This window comes from Coturnix japonica, chromosome 4 (genome assembly GCF_054131305.1).
Source record: "Coturnix japonica strain WE chromosome 4, WE-NBRP24, whole genome shotgun sequence".
Lineage (NCBI taxonomy): Eukaryota > Metazoa > Chordata > Aves > Galliformes > Phasianidae > Coturnix > Coturnix japonica.
The window spans coordinates 10,502,230-10,520,865 of record NC_140666.1 but is presented as its reverse complement, the minus strand read 5'-3'; the positions used below and the strand labels follow the sequence as shown (position 1 = coordinate 10,520,865).

The 18,636-nt window shown below is 54.8% G+C and overlaps 4 protein-coding genes across 10 annotated transcripts; 3 read left to right on the top strand and 1 right to left on the bottom strand.

Moving 5' to 3' along the window:
- Positions 1-82: 82 nt before the first annotated feature.
- On the bottom strand, positions 83-1,422 carry LOC107312553 (40-kDa huntingtin-associated protein-like). The gene has a single exon (XM_015860081.2). The coding sequence runs from the start codon at positions 1,374-1,376 to the stop codon at positions 315-317; it is 1,062 nt and encodes a 353-aa protein (XP_015715567.1). The 5' UTR covers positions 1,377-1,422; the 3' UTR covers positions 83-314.
- A 153-nt stretch (positions 1,423-1,575) lies between these two features.
- LOC107312654 (putative G protein-coupled receptor 34) lies at positions 1,576-5,060 on the top strand. The gene is made up of 2 exons (XM_015860277.3): positions 1,576-1,769; positions 2,813-5,060. Exon 2 carries the CDS (start codon positions 2,828-2,830, stop codon positions 3,836-3,838), a length of 1,011 nt encoding a protein of 336 aa, XP_015715763.1. The 5' UTR covers positions 1,576-1,769; positions 2,813-2,827; the 3' UTR covers positions 3,839-5,060.
- A 676-nt stretch (positions 5,061-5,736) lies between these two features.
- On the top strand, positions 5,737-12,512 carry TRMT2B (tRNA methyltransferase 2B). 7 transcript variants are annotated; one of them, XR_014945617.1, is made up of 13 exons: positions 5,737-5,846; positions 6,391-6,655; positions 7,593-7,647; positions 8,037-8,156; positions 8,613-8,712; positions 8,889-8,959; positions 9,403-9,549; positions 9,643-9,737; positions 10,230-10,347; positions 10,696-10,797; positions 10,945-11,064; positions 11,302-11,401; positions 12,164-12,512. XR_014945617.1 is itself a non-coding variant. In XM_015860263.3 (13 exons), the coding sequence occupies exons 2-13, from the start codon at positions 6,471-6,473 to the stop codon at positions 12,288-12,290; spliced, it is 1,437 nt and encodes a 478-aa protein (XP_015715749.1). In that variant the 5' UTR covers positions 5,737-5,846; positions 6,391-6,470; the 3' UTR covers positions 12,291-12,512. The 7 variants fall into 7 exon arrangements, 4 of the variants coding, with proteins under 4 accessions (XP_015715749.1, XP_015715751.1, XP_015715748.1 ...); XM_015860263.3 differs by having other exon boundaries at positions 10,230-10,444; XR_014945618.1 differs by lacking the exon at positions 11,302-11,401.
- Positions 12,513-13,770: 1,258 nt separating this feature from the next.
- On the top strand, positions 13,771-17,989 carry TMEM35A (transmembrane protein 35A). Its single transcript, XM_015860254.2, has 2 exons — positions 13,771-14,022; positions 16,436-17,989. The coding sequence occupies exons 1-2, from the start codon at positions 13,903-13,905 to the stop codon at positions 16,820-16,822; spliced, it is 507 nt and encodes a 168-aa protein (XP_015715740.1). The 5' UTR covers positions 13,771-13,902; the 3' UTR covers positions 16,823-17,989.
- The last annotated feature ends 647 nt before the right edge of the window (positions 17,990-18,636 follow it).

The following is an 18,636-nucleotide window of genomic DNA, read 5'->3' as shown; positions in this document are numbered from 1 at the left end:
CTCGCGCTCCCGCCGTGCGTGACCACGCCCACTCACTGGCCCCGCCCACCGCCCCAGCAACCAATCGCTGCAGCCAGAGAGCGCCCGCTCCGCAGCTTTATTGCAGGCCCCGAGCCGGGCCGTAACATGGTGTTACATGGCACTACACGGTGTTACACGGTACTACATGGTAATACACGGTGTTACACGGTGATACACGGTGTTACACGCCCCGCCGGCGGGGCTCAATCGACCCGAGCCCGTCCCGCCGGCAGCCCCCGAGCAGGACAGTTCCGTATCAGTCCTGGATGCTCCGGGCACGGCGGTGCTGGCGCTCACAGCCCGTTCCCCGCGGGGCTGAGCAGGTCGTGCAGCACGAGGTGCAGCAGGTGGTTCTGCTCGGCGCTCAGCAGCGGCCACAGCTCCGCCTGCAGCGCCCGCAGCGCGGCCGCGTCCTTCTCCTGGCAGGCCAGCACTGCGGACTGCAGCAGCAGGAACAGCCGTGCGGGCAGGTAACCGGCAGCCGCCGGCAGCCCCCCGCCCGCCGCGCCGCCCTCGGGCGGCTCCCAGCAGTACTGCTCCAGCGTGCGGGCGTGCTCGGGCGGCAGCTTGCCGGGCGGCGGCTGCAGGAGCAGCAGCAGCAGCACCCGCGACACCTCGCAGCTCACCAGCGCGTCCAGGAAGGCTCCTCCGGGCGCGGCCCCGCCGCCGCCGCCCCCGGTCCCGATCCCGGCTCCGGCTCCGGCCAACGCCTGCGCCCGGGTGAGCGCGGCCAGAGCCCCGGCGTAGTCGCGGCCCAGCAGCAGGCAGGAGGCGCGCTCCGTCAGGCAGCGCAGCGCCTCCAGGGGCAGCTTAGCGGCCGTCAGCAGCTCGGCCGCCCTCTGCAGGTGCGCGGCGGCGCGGGCGGGCCGGCCCGTGTCTCGCAGCGCCGCCGCCATCTCCAGGCAGAGCCCGGCCGCCAGCGCCGGCTGCCCCCGCTCCAGGTGCAGGCGGGCGGCGAACGCCCCGCAGCTCTGCGCCGCCGCCAGGTGCTCGCCGAACCCCCCGCGCAGAGCCAGGCGCTGCCGCAGGTCCCGCTCCTGGCGCAGGAACAGCCGCGCCGCTTCGCACAGCGCCGCCGCCTCGGCCGGGCCGTGGAACAGGCTCTGCGCGCAGCGCGCCACCGCCAGCTGGCACCACGCCGCGTACGGCAGGCTCTCCTGAGCGCGCAGCTCCCGCGCCAGCGCCGCGAACTGCTCCGCCGCCTCCGCCACGTTCGGCTTCCGCAGGAACCGCCGCCGCAGTTTGGCCGACACCAGCCGGTACCGCGACAGGAAGTCCCCGTCCCCGCCGCCGGGACCCGGCCCGGTTCCGGAGCCGCCCGAACCGCCGGGCCCCGAACCGCCCGCCGCCAGCATCACGCGTCGCACGGAAGTGACGCGATCGCGCCGCGTCCCGCCGGAGCCTCATGGCGCCGACCAATCAGCGCCCACTGCCGGGGCATGGGGGGCGGGGCGGGGCGCCCGTGGGGGCGTGGTCTCGCGGAGCCACGCCCATTGGGGGGGGCGGGGCCACGTGGCTGCTGAGCTGCACTGCGAGGCGCGTAATGTCAGTATCGCCCTGCAGCACCGAGCTCACCTCGGGAACCACCTCCAGCAGGGGAAAAACACAGCAACACACGTGGGAGGGGAGGTGGAGCGGGGTGAGACTTGTCACGGGTGGGAGGTGTCAGCAGCCAAGGGCTTATAGGGGCTGTGGGGAACACGGAGCTCTGTCACAGCTGGTGCAGGAGCTGAGCAGTGCCGGGTGAGGTGGGTGCCTCTGGGTCGGGCTGCAGCTGGTGGGGGCCGTGATCAGAGCTGGGAGGGGGAGCGTGAGTTGTGCTGTGACAACAGCTGTGGGTGGCTGCCACACTAATGTGCCTGTAGGCACACACAGTGCGTGCTGCAGGGCTACCTGTGTGTGCAAACCGTGCTGTCTGTGTGCTCAGCTGTGCTGCCCCTTGCAAACTATATGCAGAGCACTGTGATGGGTGTACAGGCAGAGCACGCTGCTCTGAAACCATCAGGGGCTTGGTGGCAACACTGCTGTGCTTTGAGCTGTGAGCGGTGAATGTGGGGAGCTCAGTCCCCTGCTTATATATGACTGTGAGTTACAAGCAGCGAGCTCATGGAGCTCTGCAGCCTCCATCCAGGTGTGCTGCCCTGCCCTGCTGTCCTGGTATGCTGGGCAGGTGTGGAGGGAGCAAAGAAAGGCGGTAGAGAAGTTATGGTATGTGGGAGGGAAGTCGGAGAGTTCTGCAGCTCTCCATCACTCAGCATCACGGAAAGTGGAAAGGGGAGGGAGGCAGTGGGGCATGCAGGAGCTCACAGGCTCACAAAGGGCTCTGTAGGCAGTGGGGCAGGTGCTGGCAGAGGATGTGTCAGTGCCCAGCGTTGGGTCCCTGGGTTGCACATGGCCTGGATTAATGTTTGCTGTACCTGTTTTGTCTCTCATGTGAAATCAGAGCTGGAGTTGGGCTGACCCCCCTCCAGACACTGTTAAGCAGCTCACCCCGCATACTTCCACGGTCTCATCTGCCCCTTCCTGACCTCCTTCATGGCACAGAGCTGGGAGAAGCTGGGACAGGCAGAAGTGGGCTTTGCTTCCCTACCAGTGTTTAATGGGCACATCCTCAGCAGACATTTCCCTACAGAGAGCAGGCAGAGCCTGTTCCTTGCCCAGAGCCATTTTCCCATTGCATCTGGGGCACTGGGTACCACAGGTGGCTGTACTCCGTGTGTATCCCAATGCCCACATGCTTCCAGCTCACCCCAATACCCTGTTACAGCTCTCCCTGCATATTGCATTCCAGGTCTGCACGCTCACGATGGACCCCCTGAGCACCCCCCCTCCTACCATTGAAGTCACTGAGCAGCTCCTGGGTAACTCCTGTCAGATCCACGATGGGTTCCTCTCAGTGACGCTGCCTGTGATGTACTCCCTGATCTTTGCCATTGGGCTGCTCAGCAATGTGCTGGCACTCTGGGTGTTTTCACACAGCATGCAGCGCCAGACCTCCATCACTGTGTACATGAGGAACCTGGCACTCTCCGACCTCCTGCTGGCCCTCTGCCTGCCCTTCCGCATCGCCTTCCAGGACAGGAGTGAGCCCCGTGTCTTTTGTAACATCGTTGGGGCCTTCTTCTACCTCAACATGTATGTCAGCATCACCTTCCTCAGCCTGATCAGCCTGGACCGCTACCTGAAGATCATCCGGCCCCTCCAGAAATACAGGATTCACACCGTGTCCCGCAGCATGTTGGCCTCTGGGATGGTTTGGGTGGTGAACTTTGCCTTCATGCTGCCTTTCTTCTTTGAGAAAAGAGGGAAGGAGTCCTGTGACCATAAATGCTTCCACTTCAGGAGCAAAAGCACCACGGCAGCAGCCCTCAACATGGCCGCAGTAGCTGCCTTCTTCATTGTGCTGCTGCTCTTCCTCTACTTCTATGGCAAGATATTTGCCAAGCTGCACCAGGTCTCCTCAATGAAGGCCCAGCAGCTGAACAAGAAGACCAGCATGAGAGCCATCACCAAGACCTTCGTGGTCCTGATCATCTTCATCGTCTGCTTCACCCCATACCACACTGTCCGCATCCCTTACATCCTGGCGCAGATTGGGGCCATTTCCAGCCTGCCCTGGAAGCAAGGTCTGCACCTTGCTAACGAGCTCGTGCTCTGCATCTCAGCCCTCAACAGCTGCCTCGACCCCATTATCTTCTTTTTCCTGTCCAGCAGTTTCCGCAGGGCTGTGCTCTGCACCATTCAGGGCAGGCTGAAGGGAGCCCTGCTGAGCAACCAGGGCAGGCTAACCCCCAGCAGGTCTGTGACAGAACTGTAGGGTCAAGGTCCGGGGAATGGGATTTCCTCATTGCAGATTGGCTTTGGCTGCTGGTATTTATGGGAAAAGGCTTGCTGGGAAGATGGAACCAGTACACCACACATGGCTTGGTAGTATGGTGTGATGGGCCAGGGTTGGCCTTGGTGATCATAGATTCCTTTTTCCAGCCATAATGATTCCATGAATCTACAATTCATGTAATACCATGAGGATCAGAGCCTCCATGGGAGTAAACAAGGAGGAAAGGACAGCTGGGGTCCCAGCTTGTTCCTACCACAGCTGACATGGCTGAAGAGCACATTTCTGAGCACGAACAAAGCTGGAAGTGCCAAAGGAGATTTGGCCTTGGCAGCCCAGAGGAGCAGAGCTGCAGGCAGAGCTGGGCTCCTTCACAGACAGAGGAGAGGAGAGGGGAGGAGTGAAAAGGAGAATGGGCAGTGAATCATTGCTGAGGACACGTCGCCTTCTCACCAGAAAGGGGGAGAAAGGGATGGGACAGGAGAGGTACAAAAACATCAGGGAAAGATGAGGTGACACTCATCAAAGCATCATTCGTGGAGCAGGGGAATATTTTGTTCCATGATGGAGCCCAGAGATGAGCACTGACAGACTTGCACAGCAGACCTGCCAGGAAATGCTGCAGCCCTGCAACCACAAACCATGTTGACAACAGCTCTATCCTCTCATTATCGCAGCCTCTGTAACCTCAGTGCCTCTGTGCACCGCAGACAGAGAGTTTGGGGCTTCCTTTAGCTCTTTGCTCTTATCAGCAGCACATTTGCAGGGGCTGGCAGCTCTCCTGGGCACAGCACAGCTCGCTTGGGGCCATTGCTTCAGGAAGGTTGCGGTGGGCAGAGAGGCTGCAGTGCCCACTGAGCCCCAATGGGAGCAGCCTGCTTTGAGCTTCTCAGCTCTGCTCTTCTGCAGCAGCTCCTAAAGAGAAACCCTCAAGGGATGTGCAAGTGTTGCTGCCTTCATCAGCACCTGTTCCCTTCCTGCAGAAGGGAATATTTCTCTGTATTTTTATCCTGTTCTGTGCCCACACCTCATTTGTTCCTTTATTTTTAAGGCAGAGCAGAGGCAGAGAGCAGCCTGCCCTCCCTGTTGGGCAGCAGAGCTGGGCACTGAGGGGTGGGGGCTCGTTCAGACCAGTCTGGTATAGCAACCACAAATCTCCAACACCTGAATAATACTTGGGAGAATAAAAATGTTTCCTTAAAGACTGAATGTTCTGGACTTTCCAATCAAGGTGTGAGCAGCTTCAGCCCTCTTTTCTCTCTGTATGATGAACAGGAGAGAGGGATATTTCACCCCGAGGGTGGTGACGCACTGGAACAGGTTGCCCAAGGAGGCTGTGGACGCCCCATCCCTGCAGGCATTCAAGGCCAGGCTGGATGTGGCTCTGGGCAGCCTGGGCTGCTGGTTGGTGACCCTGCACACAGCAGGAGGTTGGAACCGGATGATCTTTGTGGTCCTTTTGAACCCAGGCCATTCTATGATACTGTGATGATCTTTTTAGCAGAGGTGGGGGGAAAACACAGCCAGCAAAGCTTTTCCTATGGAAAGCAGCAAACAAAGGTCACAGCGCTCTTTTTCTTTTCCGATCCGTGCTGCTGGGCTGCAGCAGTGCCTGTGTGCAGTGCTCAGCGTGCAGGAACCCCCCGCCTCCATGCAGCCATCCTCCCCCACAGCAGAAGCCGCAGGGCTCGTGGGGCTGTGCTCAATGCCGGGTGCCCCACATCTCACCCCCTGCCCCATCCCCAGCATGAAGGCGGTGGGATGCGGGCTGGCATCCTTTTCACTTCTAGCTGCAAGCAGTGTTGGGATCATTAGCTCTGGCAGGCAGGAGGTGACGTGCAGCCGCGGGGGCTGCCGGGAAGCAGCAGTGGTTCCGCTCTGCTGTGATCCCAGTATGGCCCCGGTGTGATCCCACTGTGACACACAGCTGTTGCTGTCCTGCACCCATCGGATTCCGCACTGCGATGGCTGCAGCCTGCACCCTTCCCAGGTGAAAAGCAACTTTTTGTTCCCTTTGCATGTAAGGGAAGCCCTTCCTGCGTTACCCTGCGGCTGCTATTGCCTGGATAAGAATTTTAGCTGATAAGTGCTTTGTGATGATGGTTTGTTGTACGGTTAAATTGGTGATGGATGTGTCACACGGTGAAGCAAAAAATAAACAAATTCCTGCTTCAAACATACTTGAGACCCCGTCCTTTTCAGCCATGATCGATTAAACTGTTGGGATATTATGCTGTAAATCACAGTATAACATTATGTGGTGGTTATGCAAAGCAGCCATTCCGCTCTGCCTCATTTCAGTAACTGGAATGATATCTGTGCAGTGTTAACCCCAGGTCTGGGATGTCTGCAGGAGGCTCAAGTGAGCCTAAATCATTGCACTGATAGCTCTGGGTCACTGCTGCCAATCTTAGTGCTGGGAAAGCTGAGCAGTTAAGCTCTGATCCGTGGGGAGTTTGCAAAATTCCCTATGATGCTCAAATGAGGATGGAAAGGACCGGAGAAGCATCACGCCTGTTGCTGCTCTATTCCAGGTGCAGCTGGGGCGCACAGCTGTGACATCTGCTGACACCGTGGGGCTGGAGGGCTCTGAGCAGCCCCTCTGCTGCCTGCCATGGCCCTGCCCCACGCATCCATGCTGACACGCTGGTGCCTCCGCCTGCTGACCACGCAGCCCATGTTCCTGAGCAGCATGCCTGGGTGGGACTGCCGACAGCCAACAGGGGAGAGAGCAGCTAAGAGGAGAAGGAAGAAGGGCACAGAGGGCTGCAGCCTGCCAGCATCCTCCTGGGAAGAGAGGTATGGCAGTGGGAGGTGTGTGCTGCGTGTGGTGGGGGAGCATTTGTGTATGGAGGGCTGCGGTTAGGAAGGTCCATGTGTTGCACACTGCATGCACAGCTCAGCTATCTGCTGTCAGAACCCTGAGCAATCATGGTGTTTATTGCCCTCAGCAAGCATCAGCCTGGCTGTGATTGTCAGTGCCAGAGCAGGTGACTGCACTGAGAGCTTAAAGGTTTCACCTCTGTCCAGGTAGAAATGAGAGGCTCAGCTGTGACAGAAGTAGTGGAAAAGGCAAATGAAGAGGCCTAAGCAAGAGGGAAGGAGCTGGGACAGAGCAACTGCCCTGCTGGCAAGCAGAAAGCACTCACCCCGGTGATTCACAGTTGTGTGCTCGAAATCAGATGGTGATTTGGATGCAGCTCCCAAAGCCCCAAAGTGGGGAAGAACAGCAGTATATCCATCCGAACACCTGATAGACACTTAGGACTGTTTGGATTATATACATCTCACCCTATCCTCACTTATTTTCTTCACACAAGGCAGCTTTGTGCGTTGCATTCCTGCTCCCCTTGACTTGGATATAAGCATCAGTGGGTTCTAAGGCTGCCACTGGAGGGTTGGCCACGTCCTTGAGCCTGTAATTCCCCTTATACAGTGCAGAAACTGCATTGGTCTGCATTGGGTTTCATCCTATGCAGCTTTCACAGCAGTGACCAGCAATGTGAGCAGGCAGAGGGTGCAGCAAGCAATGAGAGGAGTGTCTTGTTCTTCTATGGGAAACCTCCAGAGAGACAGGGCTGTTCTTGGCTCTGTCCTCTAATGGGGGCTCATCCAGGACACCAGGGGTTCAGGCTCAGCCTGTTCTGTGCTCGCTGTGGCTGCTGTGTTTGTTGTGGCTCCTGGGCCCTCCCACCCCAAGCAGCTCTGAGCACAAGCCCTCTGTTGTGCTTTCCAGGCTGGCAGATGCAGCGACGCCACTGTGGAGACTTCCATACCAGGAGCAGCTGCAGGTAAGGTGTGCTCACCTGGAATGTCTTCATCGTGTTGCCCCAACTTTCCCTTTCCATCCCCTTGACGTGGGGATCTGACACTGCAGCCTGGTCTATTCCCATAGAATCACAGAATCATTAGGATTAGAAAAGACCTCAAAGATCACCAATTCCCACCCCATGCTTACTGAACCAAGTCCCTAAACTCCACCCTTTGTTGCCTTCATTCCTGAGTTATTCTAAAGCACAGAAGGTGCTCAGGCCCTGCCCAGTGCAGGACAGGTTAATAGAGTCTCCAGTGATCCAACATCCCAGACTTACCCTTGGGGCCACGGTCTCTCCATTGCTCTGTGGTACACAGAGGTTGTGTGGTGCTGTGGGAGTGTTCCTGGCTTAGCGCTGCTCTGTAGGTGAAGTACGAGAGACTGAGGGAGGTTCTGCAGACCCTGACGTCGCATCTAGAGGAGCTGGGAGGAGGTGTGCAGGATCCCAGTGGGCTTTGCTGTCCGCTGCAGCCCGTGGTCCCCTCGGTGAGTGCCTTGGTTGGTTCCAGAGAAGGTGCCTTGCTGCCTTCTGCTCTGCAGACTGCAGAACAAGATCTGTATGCTCTCAAATCTGCACCAGCAGTGGCGACCACTGTTGCTGTCACCATGGCTGAAGCACAGGTGCTGCATCCACTGGTTGGGCTCCACAAATGTCCAGCAAGTGCTGTTGAATGGCAATGGGTGCCACTTTATGTGCATGGAGGAATTCATTGACACCCCTTTGCTTCATCTGCACTCCCATATCAGACCACATTCTGTCAGACTATTCCTCTGCTGCCATCTGTCACACGGCAATAAAAGGAACTGGGATATTGTTGGGAAGCTTTAACCCCACCCACCAGCATCCACCGGTGACACTGTGGGCCAACATCATAAAGCAGGTGGCATCACTTTTGGAGCAGCCCTCATACAAAGCTTTCATTTTCTTCTTTCCTCCCACAGCCCACCGTCAATGGGTACCGCAACAAATCCACCTTCTCTGTGAACCGAGGGCCGGATGGGAACCCCAAAACAGTGGGGCTGTATGTGGGGACGGGCAGAGGTCAGTATGGGGCCAGGAGTGGTGCTGGGTGAGAGCTGCTGGGCTTACATCTCATCTTTTCTTCTCTTTTGCACAATGGGATGATTCAGAGGCAAGGCTTTCCTCCAGCTTACAGTGCTGCACGCTGCATGGTTTGCAGTGAAACAAACCCCTCACAAACCCATCTCTCTCTCCAGCAAGAAATATTGTCTGTGTGAGAACTGCCCACATGAAGAACATCCCCCAGAAGCACACACAAGTGGCCCAGGTAAAGCAAATATCACATCTGTCTGTAGAAGGGAGGATAGACAGAGTGTCAGAGCTCCTCCTGGGGCAACACTGCATTGGCTGTGTGTATGTGTATGTGTAATATGTATGTGCATGTATATGCATGTGTAGTTACGAGGTGGTCCCGGTTCTGTTTTGATTCTGGCCAATGGAAAAAAATGTTTTTTGAAGCATAAAAGTTAATGCTGGAACCTCAGATGTGTCCCCTGGAGCGAAGTTAATGGAGCAGCTATTAGCTGCTATTTAAAACAGATGAGAATCACAAAGTGGAAAGATAGAAATGTGTCGTTTTCCTCACAAAGAACTTTCTCTTGGTGTTCAGCTGAGATAGCATAGAGGGCAATGGTGGAACAGTGGCTGTTTGGGGCACAGCATGGCGTGAGGATGAGGGCTGTGCCCCTCACTGTGCTCTGTTCCATGCAGTGCTATGAGCAGTTCATCCGCCGCTCCCCGCTGGACTCCTGCATCCTCTTCCATGAAGGTGGGCACTGGAGGGAGCTCGTGGTGCGCACCTCCCAGCACGGCCACACCATGGCCATCGTCACCTTCCACCCCCAGCAGCTGGGCCAGGTGAGTGGAGCTGGGACAGCTCCAGGACATCCCAATGGCTGTCATGGAGCTCTCCGGGCATAGAGACCCAACCATTCCTTCCCTCTCTTCCAGGAGGCTCTGGCTGCTCAGAAAGAACTGCTGAGAGAGTTCTTCACCCATGGACCCGGAGCAGCGTGTGCCCTGACGTCACTGTACTTCCAGGAGAGGTATTGGTGCTGGGGTGGCTCTTGTGGGCATGGCTTTAAGGTGGCTGCACTTTGCGTTTGTCATGAAGCATCAGAGATAGTTGGATATGGTTCTGCCCCTTGGGAGCATTGAGCCTGGGGAGCAAAAGGGAAAACATAAAGTGCTCTTAGGGAGACTACCAGTGGACTGGGTACTGCCAGGCTGCACTCAGTGGTCTGAAGGGTCTGTTCCCACCTAAATGGTCCAGTGGTTCTATCATTTCCAAATCACATCAGCATCAAAAGTGGGAATACATCCCACGGCTACAACCCTCTACTAAGGGCCGCAACTCCACCCTATGTCATCGTGACCCCATTCAATTCTGAGTTCAGCAAGTTGCAGATCCCTTAAAGGTGTCACAATTCCTTGATCTAGTTGAAAGGCTTGTATGGATTAAAAGCAAATGGGCACCCCAGGAACGGGGCAATGAAACACCGCCCCCCAGCAGGGTGTTATTTTATGTGTCCTTCCAGCACCATGACACGCTGTTCCCATGAGCAGTCACCCTTCCAGCTCCTTCATGGAGAGCCACACATCTTTGAAGACGTGCTGGGCCTGACGTTTCGCATCTCTCCAGACGCCTTTTTCCAGGTGAACACAAGTGGAGCAGAAGTGCTGTATCAGGCGGTCAGGGAGCTGAGCCAGGCTGCTGGAGACACTGTGCTCCTTGATGTCTGCTGTGGGACGGGTGAGCAGCATGAATCATAGAGCAGTTGGGTTGGAAGGGACCTTAAAGCCCACCCAGTCCCACCCATGCCACGGGCTGGGTGCCTCCCACCACCTCAGGCTGCCCAGGGCCCCAACCAGCCCAGCCATAGGCACCTCCAGGGATGGGACACCACAGCTCCCTGGGGCAAATGCTTTGCATGCCCAACATTATCTCCAGTGCTTGTTTTTCTACATGTAAATGCAGAGTGTTTGTGAATCCCTGGTTTCCAGGCACTATTGGTCTCTCTCTGGCTCGCCATGTGTCCAAGGTGATTGGTGTTGAGATAGTGCAGAAGGCAATAGAGGATGCCAGGTGGAATGCAGCATTCAATGGTAAGTTCAACCACTGCCATTGCTGAGAAACCTGAAGCAAAAGGGAAGGGTTGCTCCTAACTACACCATCCGCTCAGCAAAGAGTGGGGTTTTGTGTTGGGATGTCTGAGAGTGCTCTTTATTTGTGTGCCTTCTTTCTCCGTGCAGGAATTTCAAACTGTGAGTTTCACAGTGGAAAGGCAGAGGTTGTGTTACCAGCACTGCTCTCATCATGGGAGGATGCCCGACCCCTTGTTGCAGTGGTGAACCCATCCCGGGCTGGGATCCGTAAGAATATACCATTTATTTTCACCTTGAAGAGACAGTTTTGAGCAAGCTGTGTGTGAGCTGTTGTGATGGCTCCAAGCCCCCAGCTAACTCATTCTCTGGCCCTACAACCACCCTTGTGACCTCTACTGGTTTGGGCCAGTATTGGGAAGTCCCAGACTGTCCCTAGAGCCCAGATGCTGCCCAGTGCCATGGGGTGTCACCAGAACATGGTGAGATGGTGCTGTGCTGTTGCAGATCACAGGGTCGTGAAGGCCATCCGGAGCTGCGGGGCCATCCGAAGGCTGCTCTACATCTCCTGCAAACCAGAGGGTGAAGCCATGAGGAACTTCCTGCAGTGAGCAGCCTCCCTTTTTCTTTTCTGCTGACATTAGTGACACTGTTGTGTGCCCTGAGGACCAGGACCTAAAGACCTGTCCTCAGCACAGGAGGGTTTTTGTTGTTACCAAATTGCACTGGGTTAATTCTGCAGGTGGCACCCTGGTCAGTGCGTGGCCAGAAGTGGTTTGTGCTTTTGCACAGCTTTGGGTTTACCTTCAAGCTGCACTGGTTGAAGTAGTGGGTATTCCTGGGGCTGAGTGCCAGCAGAAAGCATCAGTCAGGGGTAGAAAAGAATGCAAAGGTGTTGTAATGACACTGTGCACAGCCCTTCCCCAACATGGCACGGAGGGTGGTGAAGCACTGGAACAGGTTCCCCAAGGAGGCTGTGGATGCCCCATCCCTGCAGGCATTCAAGGCCAGGCTGGATGTGGCTCTGGGCAGCCTGGGCTGCTGGTTAGTGACCCTGCACACAGCAGGGGGTTGGAGCTGGATGAGCACTGTGGGCCTTTTCAACCCAGGCCATTCTATGATTGTGTGATTGTATGATAGTGCTGCAGGGTGTGGGATACTGCATCCCCACGCTCCCTGCAGGAAGGTGGGCCTCCAGCTAATCCTAGGATTAGCAGTCACCTCCTTAGGGTTAATCACCCAGCAGAGGGCTGATGGATGTTAGCCAACCTAAAGATACCCTCTTAATGCCTTCTCCGTGCCACTAATGGCATGGGAAGGCTTATGCTGTCAGTCTGAAGGTTGTCCTCCACTGCTGTTCTTCCTGCAGGCTGTGCTGTCCAGCTGACCCAGGGAAGAAGCTGGAAGGAGATCCCTTTGCCCCGGCGCTGGCTGTCCCTTTCGACATGTTCCCTCACACTGCTCACTGTGAGCTGGTGCTGCTGCTCACCCGCTGACAGCGAGGAGGTTTGCAGCTCTGCAAGCTCAGGAAGCGACCTCCTGATGTCCTTAAGGAGCGGATGTGGCTGGGACTTGAGTTTATTTTTATATCAAGAAATGAGTTATTTTCTGTTTGCTCTTACTGTGGGTTGCCTAATCTATATGGAAACAGAATGATTTCTGGAAGTTGTTTTCTCATTGGGTTGCTCTGTAATAGCCAAATAAATAGATAAACCATGCTAACTGTGTAAACAAATAGAAGGTATTTGTACATCACGCTCTTCTCATTGGCTGGCAAGCTGTGAGCCTCAAAGGTGCTTGAAATTCTCTCCAGCTCTTCAGAAGATGAAATCGCTGCAGATTGGAGGTAGGTCTCAGTCAGCAGAATGTGTTTCTGCAGTCAGGCTTTGAATTTCCTCAGAAAGAAGAAATTGGTTCAATGGAGATTAGCAGAATTCTAAGGAAACAGGGAGAGCTCCTGCCCTGAGGGCTCTGCCTGCTGGTGTCTCTCACAGCTGTGATTTGGTCCTAAGGAGCCCTGAGCTTCATAGGATCACTGAGAGTGGAAAAGAACTCTTAAGATCATCAAGTCCAACTGTACACCTATTGCCAGTATTCCCCTCTAAGCCATGTCCCTAAGAGCTTGGGACAGTGCCAGCCACCTTCACTGGGCTCTTCAAATACATGGGGTCAGGACCTGGGCCTTGTTACAGCAGATCCTACAGCAGAAGGAGGTGATGGGCACACTGCTGACAGGTTCCCTCGTGCTGCCCCTTTGCATGGCTTCCCTCTCATTTTCAGCTCACGGTGAGGGATGTGGTTCATGGAACTTAACTTAGGCTAGGATCTTAAAAATCACCTAATTCCACCCCCCCACTGCCATGTACAGGGCTGCCAACCAGCAGCTCAGGCTGTGCAGAGCCCCATCCGACCTGGCCTTGAATGTCCCAAGGGATGGGGCACCCACAGCTCTCTGGACAGCTCTGTAAAGAATTTCTTCCTAACCTCTAACCTAAACCTCTCCTGTTTTAGTTTAAAGCCATCCTCCCTCTATCCATCACTATCTGCCCCTGTAAAAAGTCGGTCCCCGTGCTGCTTATACAATCCCTTCAGGCGCTGCACTGAGGTCTCCCTGCAGCCCTATTTTCCCCAGGCTGAGCCCACCCAGCTCTGAGATTTCCCTGCAACCCCAGGCTGAGCCCCCCAGCTCACAGCCTGGCTCCATAGGAGAGGTGGTTCTCCAGCATTATTGCTCTGTATAATTACACCTCGGCTTCTTGCTGTAAGGTGGGAACAGATCTCTGTTAGGCTGTCCTTCTGCCAAAAGGAAATTGGAGGGGAGAGAATGACTTGACATCAAAAAGCAACACGGGATCAGGACGCACGGTTGCTGTGGAGCGCTACACGCACAAGGGGAGGAGCTGGCAGCGGGGTTGCACCGTCCTCATTGGGATGCGGGGCTCCGGGAGCAGCGCCCCGCGCCCGGAGCTGCGGGGTATTGCGGGGCGGGCGTTAGGACCCGGCGGCCGCGGGGCGGAGAGGCCGCATCCCTCCCGCTGTCTCTGCAGCTTTATTCCTCGGCTCCCTCCATGGTGACCGCAGCTCGGAGGCCGCGTTAGGACCGCATCGATGGCATCCCCCAGGACCATCACCATCGTCGCCCTTTCGGTGGCCCTGGGGCTCTTCTTTGTCTTCATGGGGACCATCAAGCTGACCCCGCGGCTCAGCAGGGATGCCTACAACGAGATGGTGAGGCCGGCGGAGGGGCGGCCGTGCTGCTCTCGGGGGGTGGACCGCGACCGCTTGGGAACAACGATGGGAGGGAGGGAGCCGTGCGCTGGGTACGGGGAGGAACCGAGCGAAAAGATGCCGGCATCCCCCAGCGCTCCGTGGGAGAAAGCTGCGGTGCGGGGCGAGGACGGCGGGATGGCACCGCTGTTCCCTAAAGATGGGGGAAGGGTGGGTGTGGGATGCAGGGAGGGTCCGGCCATCCTCGGGCAGTGCCCACCCCAGGTGCCCAAGGATTGTGCTCGATGTTGTGGGTGCACTCCTGCAGGGATAATGGCACTGAGTGTCCCCACCTCACCAGGCTTGCACGAGATTAATCCGTGAGATGCTGTGGGATTCTTAGCAGGCAGAAGAAGATGTGAAGAATCACCTAATTACTCCCTGTGCTCTGGGAAATGCACCTCTTCCCCTACTGGGTGCTAAGGAGGGGGGTGGCACCGAGTGCATTTATCAGCTGGGAGAGTCCCAGAGCAAGAGCAAGGGCTGGCCTGCTGCTCCCGTCTGCCTTGGCTTATTCTCCTGCCCTCCTCCATTTTCATTTTAGTCTTTGCAATGGTGGAGAAGCACCGGTGTAATTGTTGAGCCCGTAAGAAACAGTGATGGAAGTTTCCAGCACATTCTGTTCTCTCCCATCGCTGCACCTGCTTTTCCTTAGCTCTCAAATAACATCTGAATGGCAACGCTGTGTCTGTAGCCCTGCACAGGGCTCTGACCGAGAACAGCATTGCAGAATAACTCAGGAGTGAGAGGTGAGAACAAAATGTCCAGAAAACAAAGCTCTCCAGCTCCTGCTGCCTAAGTGAGGTTTAGGAATAGGGCCCTGAGGCTTTAGCAGCATTGCAGGATACTCACTCTGCACAGCACTGGGCTCCTCTGTGGGTCTCTGCTTTGCAAGGAGCAAGGCCTGCAGGTAGGGATGATCTCCATTTTTATTACAAGGAGGAAGCGGAGGCATTCAGATATTGGGCAACAACATCATTCTTAATGCCCTGCGTTGTGATGAGGCTCCTTAGGTTTCTATGCTTTTGCTGCACAGCAAACCAGGCAGATCTGCTCAGTGGTGGAGATGGGGATGAAAACCCGATCTTGTCCATCAGCGTGTGACTTCTTGCCCCAAACAAACAGAACTGCTGCTATTTACCCAAACGGGCAGTGATTTTTTTCAGTTTTATTTTGCCATTCAGCAAAAAGCACACACAACTGTTTATCTATTGGAATCCCACAGTGCTGTGGGGCATACCACCAAACCCATTTCTTCATCTATCTATTAAAAACTGCTGCCCCAAGGAGAGCTTTTGTTGATAGAAGTCTCATCCTTACCTTACATACCCTTGGTCAAGGGATCTTTGTCCGACAGCAAAGCTGAATATTGTTCAACTACAGCATCATCGGCTTCTCTTAAAATCCACAGAGAAGGGGGAAAGTTCTGTGTGCCCATAAAGCAGGTTTCCAAAACTGCTTGGGAAGTAAGTACGCAAACCCACCTATACCTCATGTTTGAATGCAAGAACTTGAGTGTATGTGAGGACAGAGGTTGCTTCTTCCCTCAAATAGCCACAGAAGGAGGCTGGCAGCAGCTCACACTGCTTCTAAATTCAGCAGAAATCAGAGGGCAAGGATGTCAAATGTCTGCATGCTTTTATCTGAGGAAAGAAAGGATCACAGAGGTGGGTGAGAGCAGGAGCAGGACTCACAAAGGTGAATCTGATCTCTGATGCGTTGCCTGCCCTGCACTGAATTTGTCCTGCCCACAAACCCTGGGGTAGTCTCTGTTGCTTTGAGATGGGAAGTGATTTCTTCCACCATCTGTACCCTGGCTTGTCAGGGACAAGGTGTGTTATTTAAGGCCATGATACTCTCAGACAGTGGTTTCTTTTAAACATGGTTCTGCATTGCTGATCATAGCAATGGTAACTTCAGATTTCGGGAGGAGTCCTTAACGCAGTCCTAGCTCCAGCACTGGGTGCTAGCTTGCACAGCTGTCTTCCACCTCCTGAAGGAGAACTGCAGGTTGATGGAGTGTTAATATCCTTCCAACAGAAGCTTTGTGGCTACAGAGGGGTATCATGCCAGCTGGGTCTGTGATCACTGATCTTGGTTTCCCAAGGAGGCTGTGGATGCCCCATCCCTGCAGGCATTCAAGGCCAGGCTGGATGTGGCTCTGGGCAGCCTGGGCTGCTGGATGGTGACCCCACACATAGCAGGGGGTTGGAACTGGATGATCTTTGGGGTCCTTTGCAACCCAGGCCATTCTATGATTGTATGATTCTATGATTCTATGATCTTTACATCATACCACACTTACCTATGTCAATGAAAGTCACCTCTTCCTCTTCACATCACCGCATCCTTCACTGTCACTGCTTGCTTTCAGAAACGAGCCTACAAGAGCTACGTGCGGGCCCTCCCCATGCTGAAGAAGATGGGAGTCAGCTCCATCCTTCTCCGCAAGAGCATCGGAGCCCTAGAAGTGGCGTGTGGCATTGTCATGACACTGGTACCTGGCCGCCCCAAAGACGTGGCCAACTTTCTGCTCCTCCTCCTCGTGCTGGCTGTGCTCTTCTTCCACCAGCTAGTGGGGGACCCACTCAAGCGTTATGCCCATGCTCTGGTCTTTGGGATCCTGCTCACCTGCCGCCTGCTGATTGCCCGCCAGCCCGAGGAGCAGCCACCAGAAAAGAGGATGCTGTCGGTGAATGGGGATGAGCAGCCGCTCCTCCACGAGGCGGCTCCTGAGAAAGGCAAAGTGAAGGTATCTTAGTGGAGTGAGTCTGAGGAATACGGACCCTCGAGGCAGCTCTCTCCAAAAGCACCCAGAAAAAATTGGTTTGGTTTTGGTTTTGTTTTTTTAATTTACCTATTTATATATTTTCAGCTGTCTAAATAAAGTTTCACTTGGGGTCTGAGAGATCTATGGTATGTCTACAGCATAGTCTTGCTTTGCTGCTGGTCTGTAATGTAGGAAGATACAAGCTGGCTTTGAGCAGGACAGTTTGCAGGCAGTTAGCACCTGGCTGGAGGAGCACTGGCCTCAGCAGGAGCTGCAAAACCAGAGTGTGGGCAAAGACTTGGGCAGTTCATCATGCTAGGTTGGCACTCCTGAGGTGGGGGTTCATCCCTGAGCGTAAGACCTGAGATCCTCAGCAGTGTAAACTTGGCCTGGATGCAATTCTGCTTTATTGCAGCCTCAGCTGCAGGTTAGAACACAACCATTGCCCTGCGCTGGCTCGTGCAGCCCACCCCATAGAGTCACCCCAGGCACAAACATACATTTTCTTTGATGTAGTCAGGCAGGGAATGGACCCGACTAAGCATTCTTGTGTTTGAGGGAGGTGTCCCATAGCCTTTGCTGCCTGTGACCAGTTTGTTATGTGGTTCAGTGATGCAGGGAAAACGTGATGCACTGCTTACATCTTCTCAGATTTCCGTGCTTTGCAGAGGCTTTAGAACAGGGGCAGTGGCCTCTTAGCAGTAACTTTTTCCCTATTTAACATGAAGCAGTGGTATCTCTTTACCTCCCAACTGAGGATAAGGATCCCCGCTGTGGGGATGGGAAGCAGAACTGCCTAAGGAGTTGCTTTTATCCAGTACCATATTCCAAAATCTCTTGCTGTTGGCAAAAAGCATCAGACTCTCCCTTTCAAGAAAAAAAGAGAAAGAAAAAGAAATACTTTTCCCCCAGGCTTGTTGGAATCCATGGTTACTGCTAATGAATGAGGGTCTGAATATGTCTGGGTGTGACACCGTGCATCCCATACACAGCTTCAGTGGGAAGGAGCCACTGAGGGGTGTCCTCTCACAAGGCCCCGAATCCCTGTATGTCAAACAAGAAGTGTGTTTTACCTCCGAGTTCTGTTTGCTTCTGTCAATGTTTGTCTGGGTTTTCCCTTATACGTTACTGATGAAAATAAACTGGTTTGGTTTGGTTTGTTGTTTGTTTTTTTTTTTTTTTGCGGGGGGGAAATTTGGATATAGGTGTCCTTTTGGGAGATGCAGCTGGAAATGATCTTGTGTGCTCTAATACTGTGCCTAAACCAGGCAGAATCACCTTAGGGGGGGTTCAGAGAAAGACGAGGCGATCCAGGATGGGAGCCATGGGAACACTGCTAGTGTAGCAGTGAGAAAAGATATTAAACCCACAGTCCAAACATTGGTGCTGTATGACTGTAAGCATCAGATAGATGTCTGCATGTAGTGTATCCCATTTTGCAGTTGATTCTCTGCTACAAAGGATGCAGCCCAAACACACATATCATGCAAAACCCCCATCCTGCAGCCCCAGGGATTATCTCAGATAGATGGCACTGCCAACAGGGCACCTCGCTGAGGCAACCTCTGTTGCTCAGAGATCATCCTGAGGTCACCCCAAATGCACACAGATGCCATGAGGTGGATTTGCAGCACCGTGTGCAGCACAGACCATTGCTGTGGGCTCTTTAACTAGATGCAGATAGCAAGTGGATTCCAAAACGTGTGCCCCCCCTCTCTATATTTCTCTCCTTTGGAAGAAGGCTGTTTGTGGAGCCAGCAATGGCTGACCTCCATCAGTGCCCTCCATCAGTGCCCTCCATTACT

Excerpts from the sequence above, each read along its gene's own strand:
- LOC107312553 (XM_015860081.2), bottom strand. The coding sequence starts at position 1,376 with ATGCTGGCGGCGGGCGGTTCGGGGCCCGGCGGTTCGGGCGGCTCCGGA.
- LOC107312654 (XM_015860277.3), top strand. The coding sequence starts at position 2,828 with ATGGACCCCCTGAGCACCCCCCCTCCTACCATTGAAGTCACTGAGCAG.
- TRMT2B (XM_015860262.3), top strand. The coding sequence starts at position 6,471 with ATGGCCCTGCCCCACGCATCCATGCTGACACGCTGGTGCCTCCGCCTG. Across the intron at positions 7,648-8,036 it reads CATACCAGGAGCAGCTGCAG|GTGAAGTACGAGAGACTGAG; the intron begins GTAAGGTGTGCT and ends GCTGCTCTGTAG. Across the intron at positions 9,550-9,642 it reads ACCCCCAGCAGCTGGGCCAG|GAGGCTCTGGCTGCTCAGAA; the intron begins GTGAGTGGAGCT and ends CCTCTCTTCCAG.
- TMEM35A (XM_015860254.2), top strand. The coding sequence starts at position 13,903 with ATGGCATCCCCCAGGACCATCACCATCGTCGCCCTTTCGGTGGCCCTG. Across the intron at positions 14,023-16,435 it reads GGGATGCCTACAACGAGATG|AAACGAGCCTACAAGAGCTA; the intron begins GTGAGGCCGGCG and ends GCTTGCTTTCAG.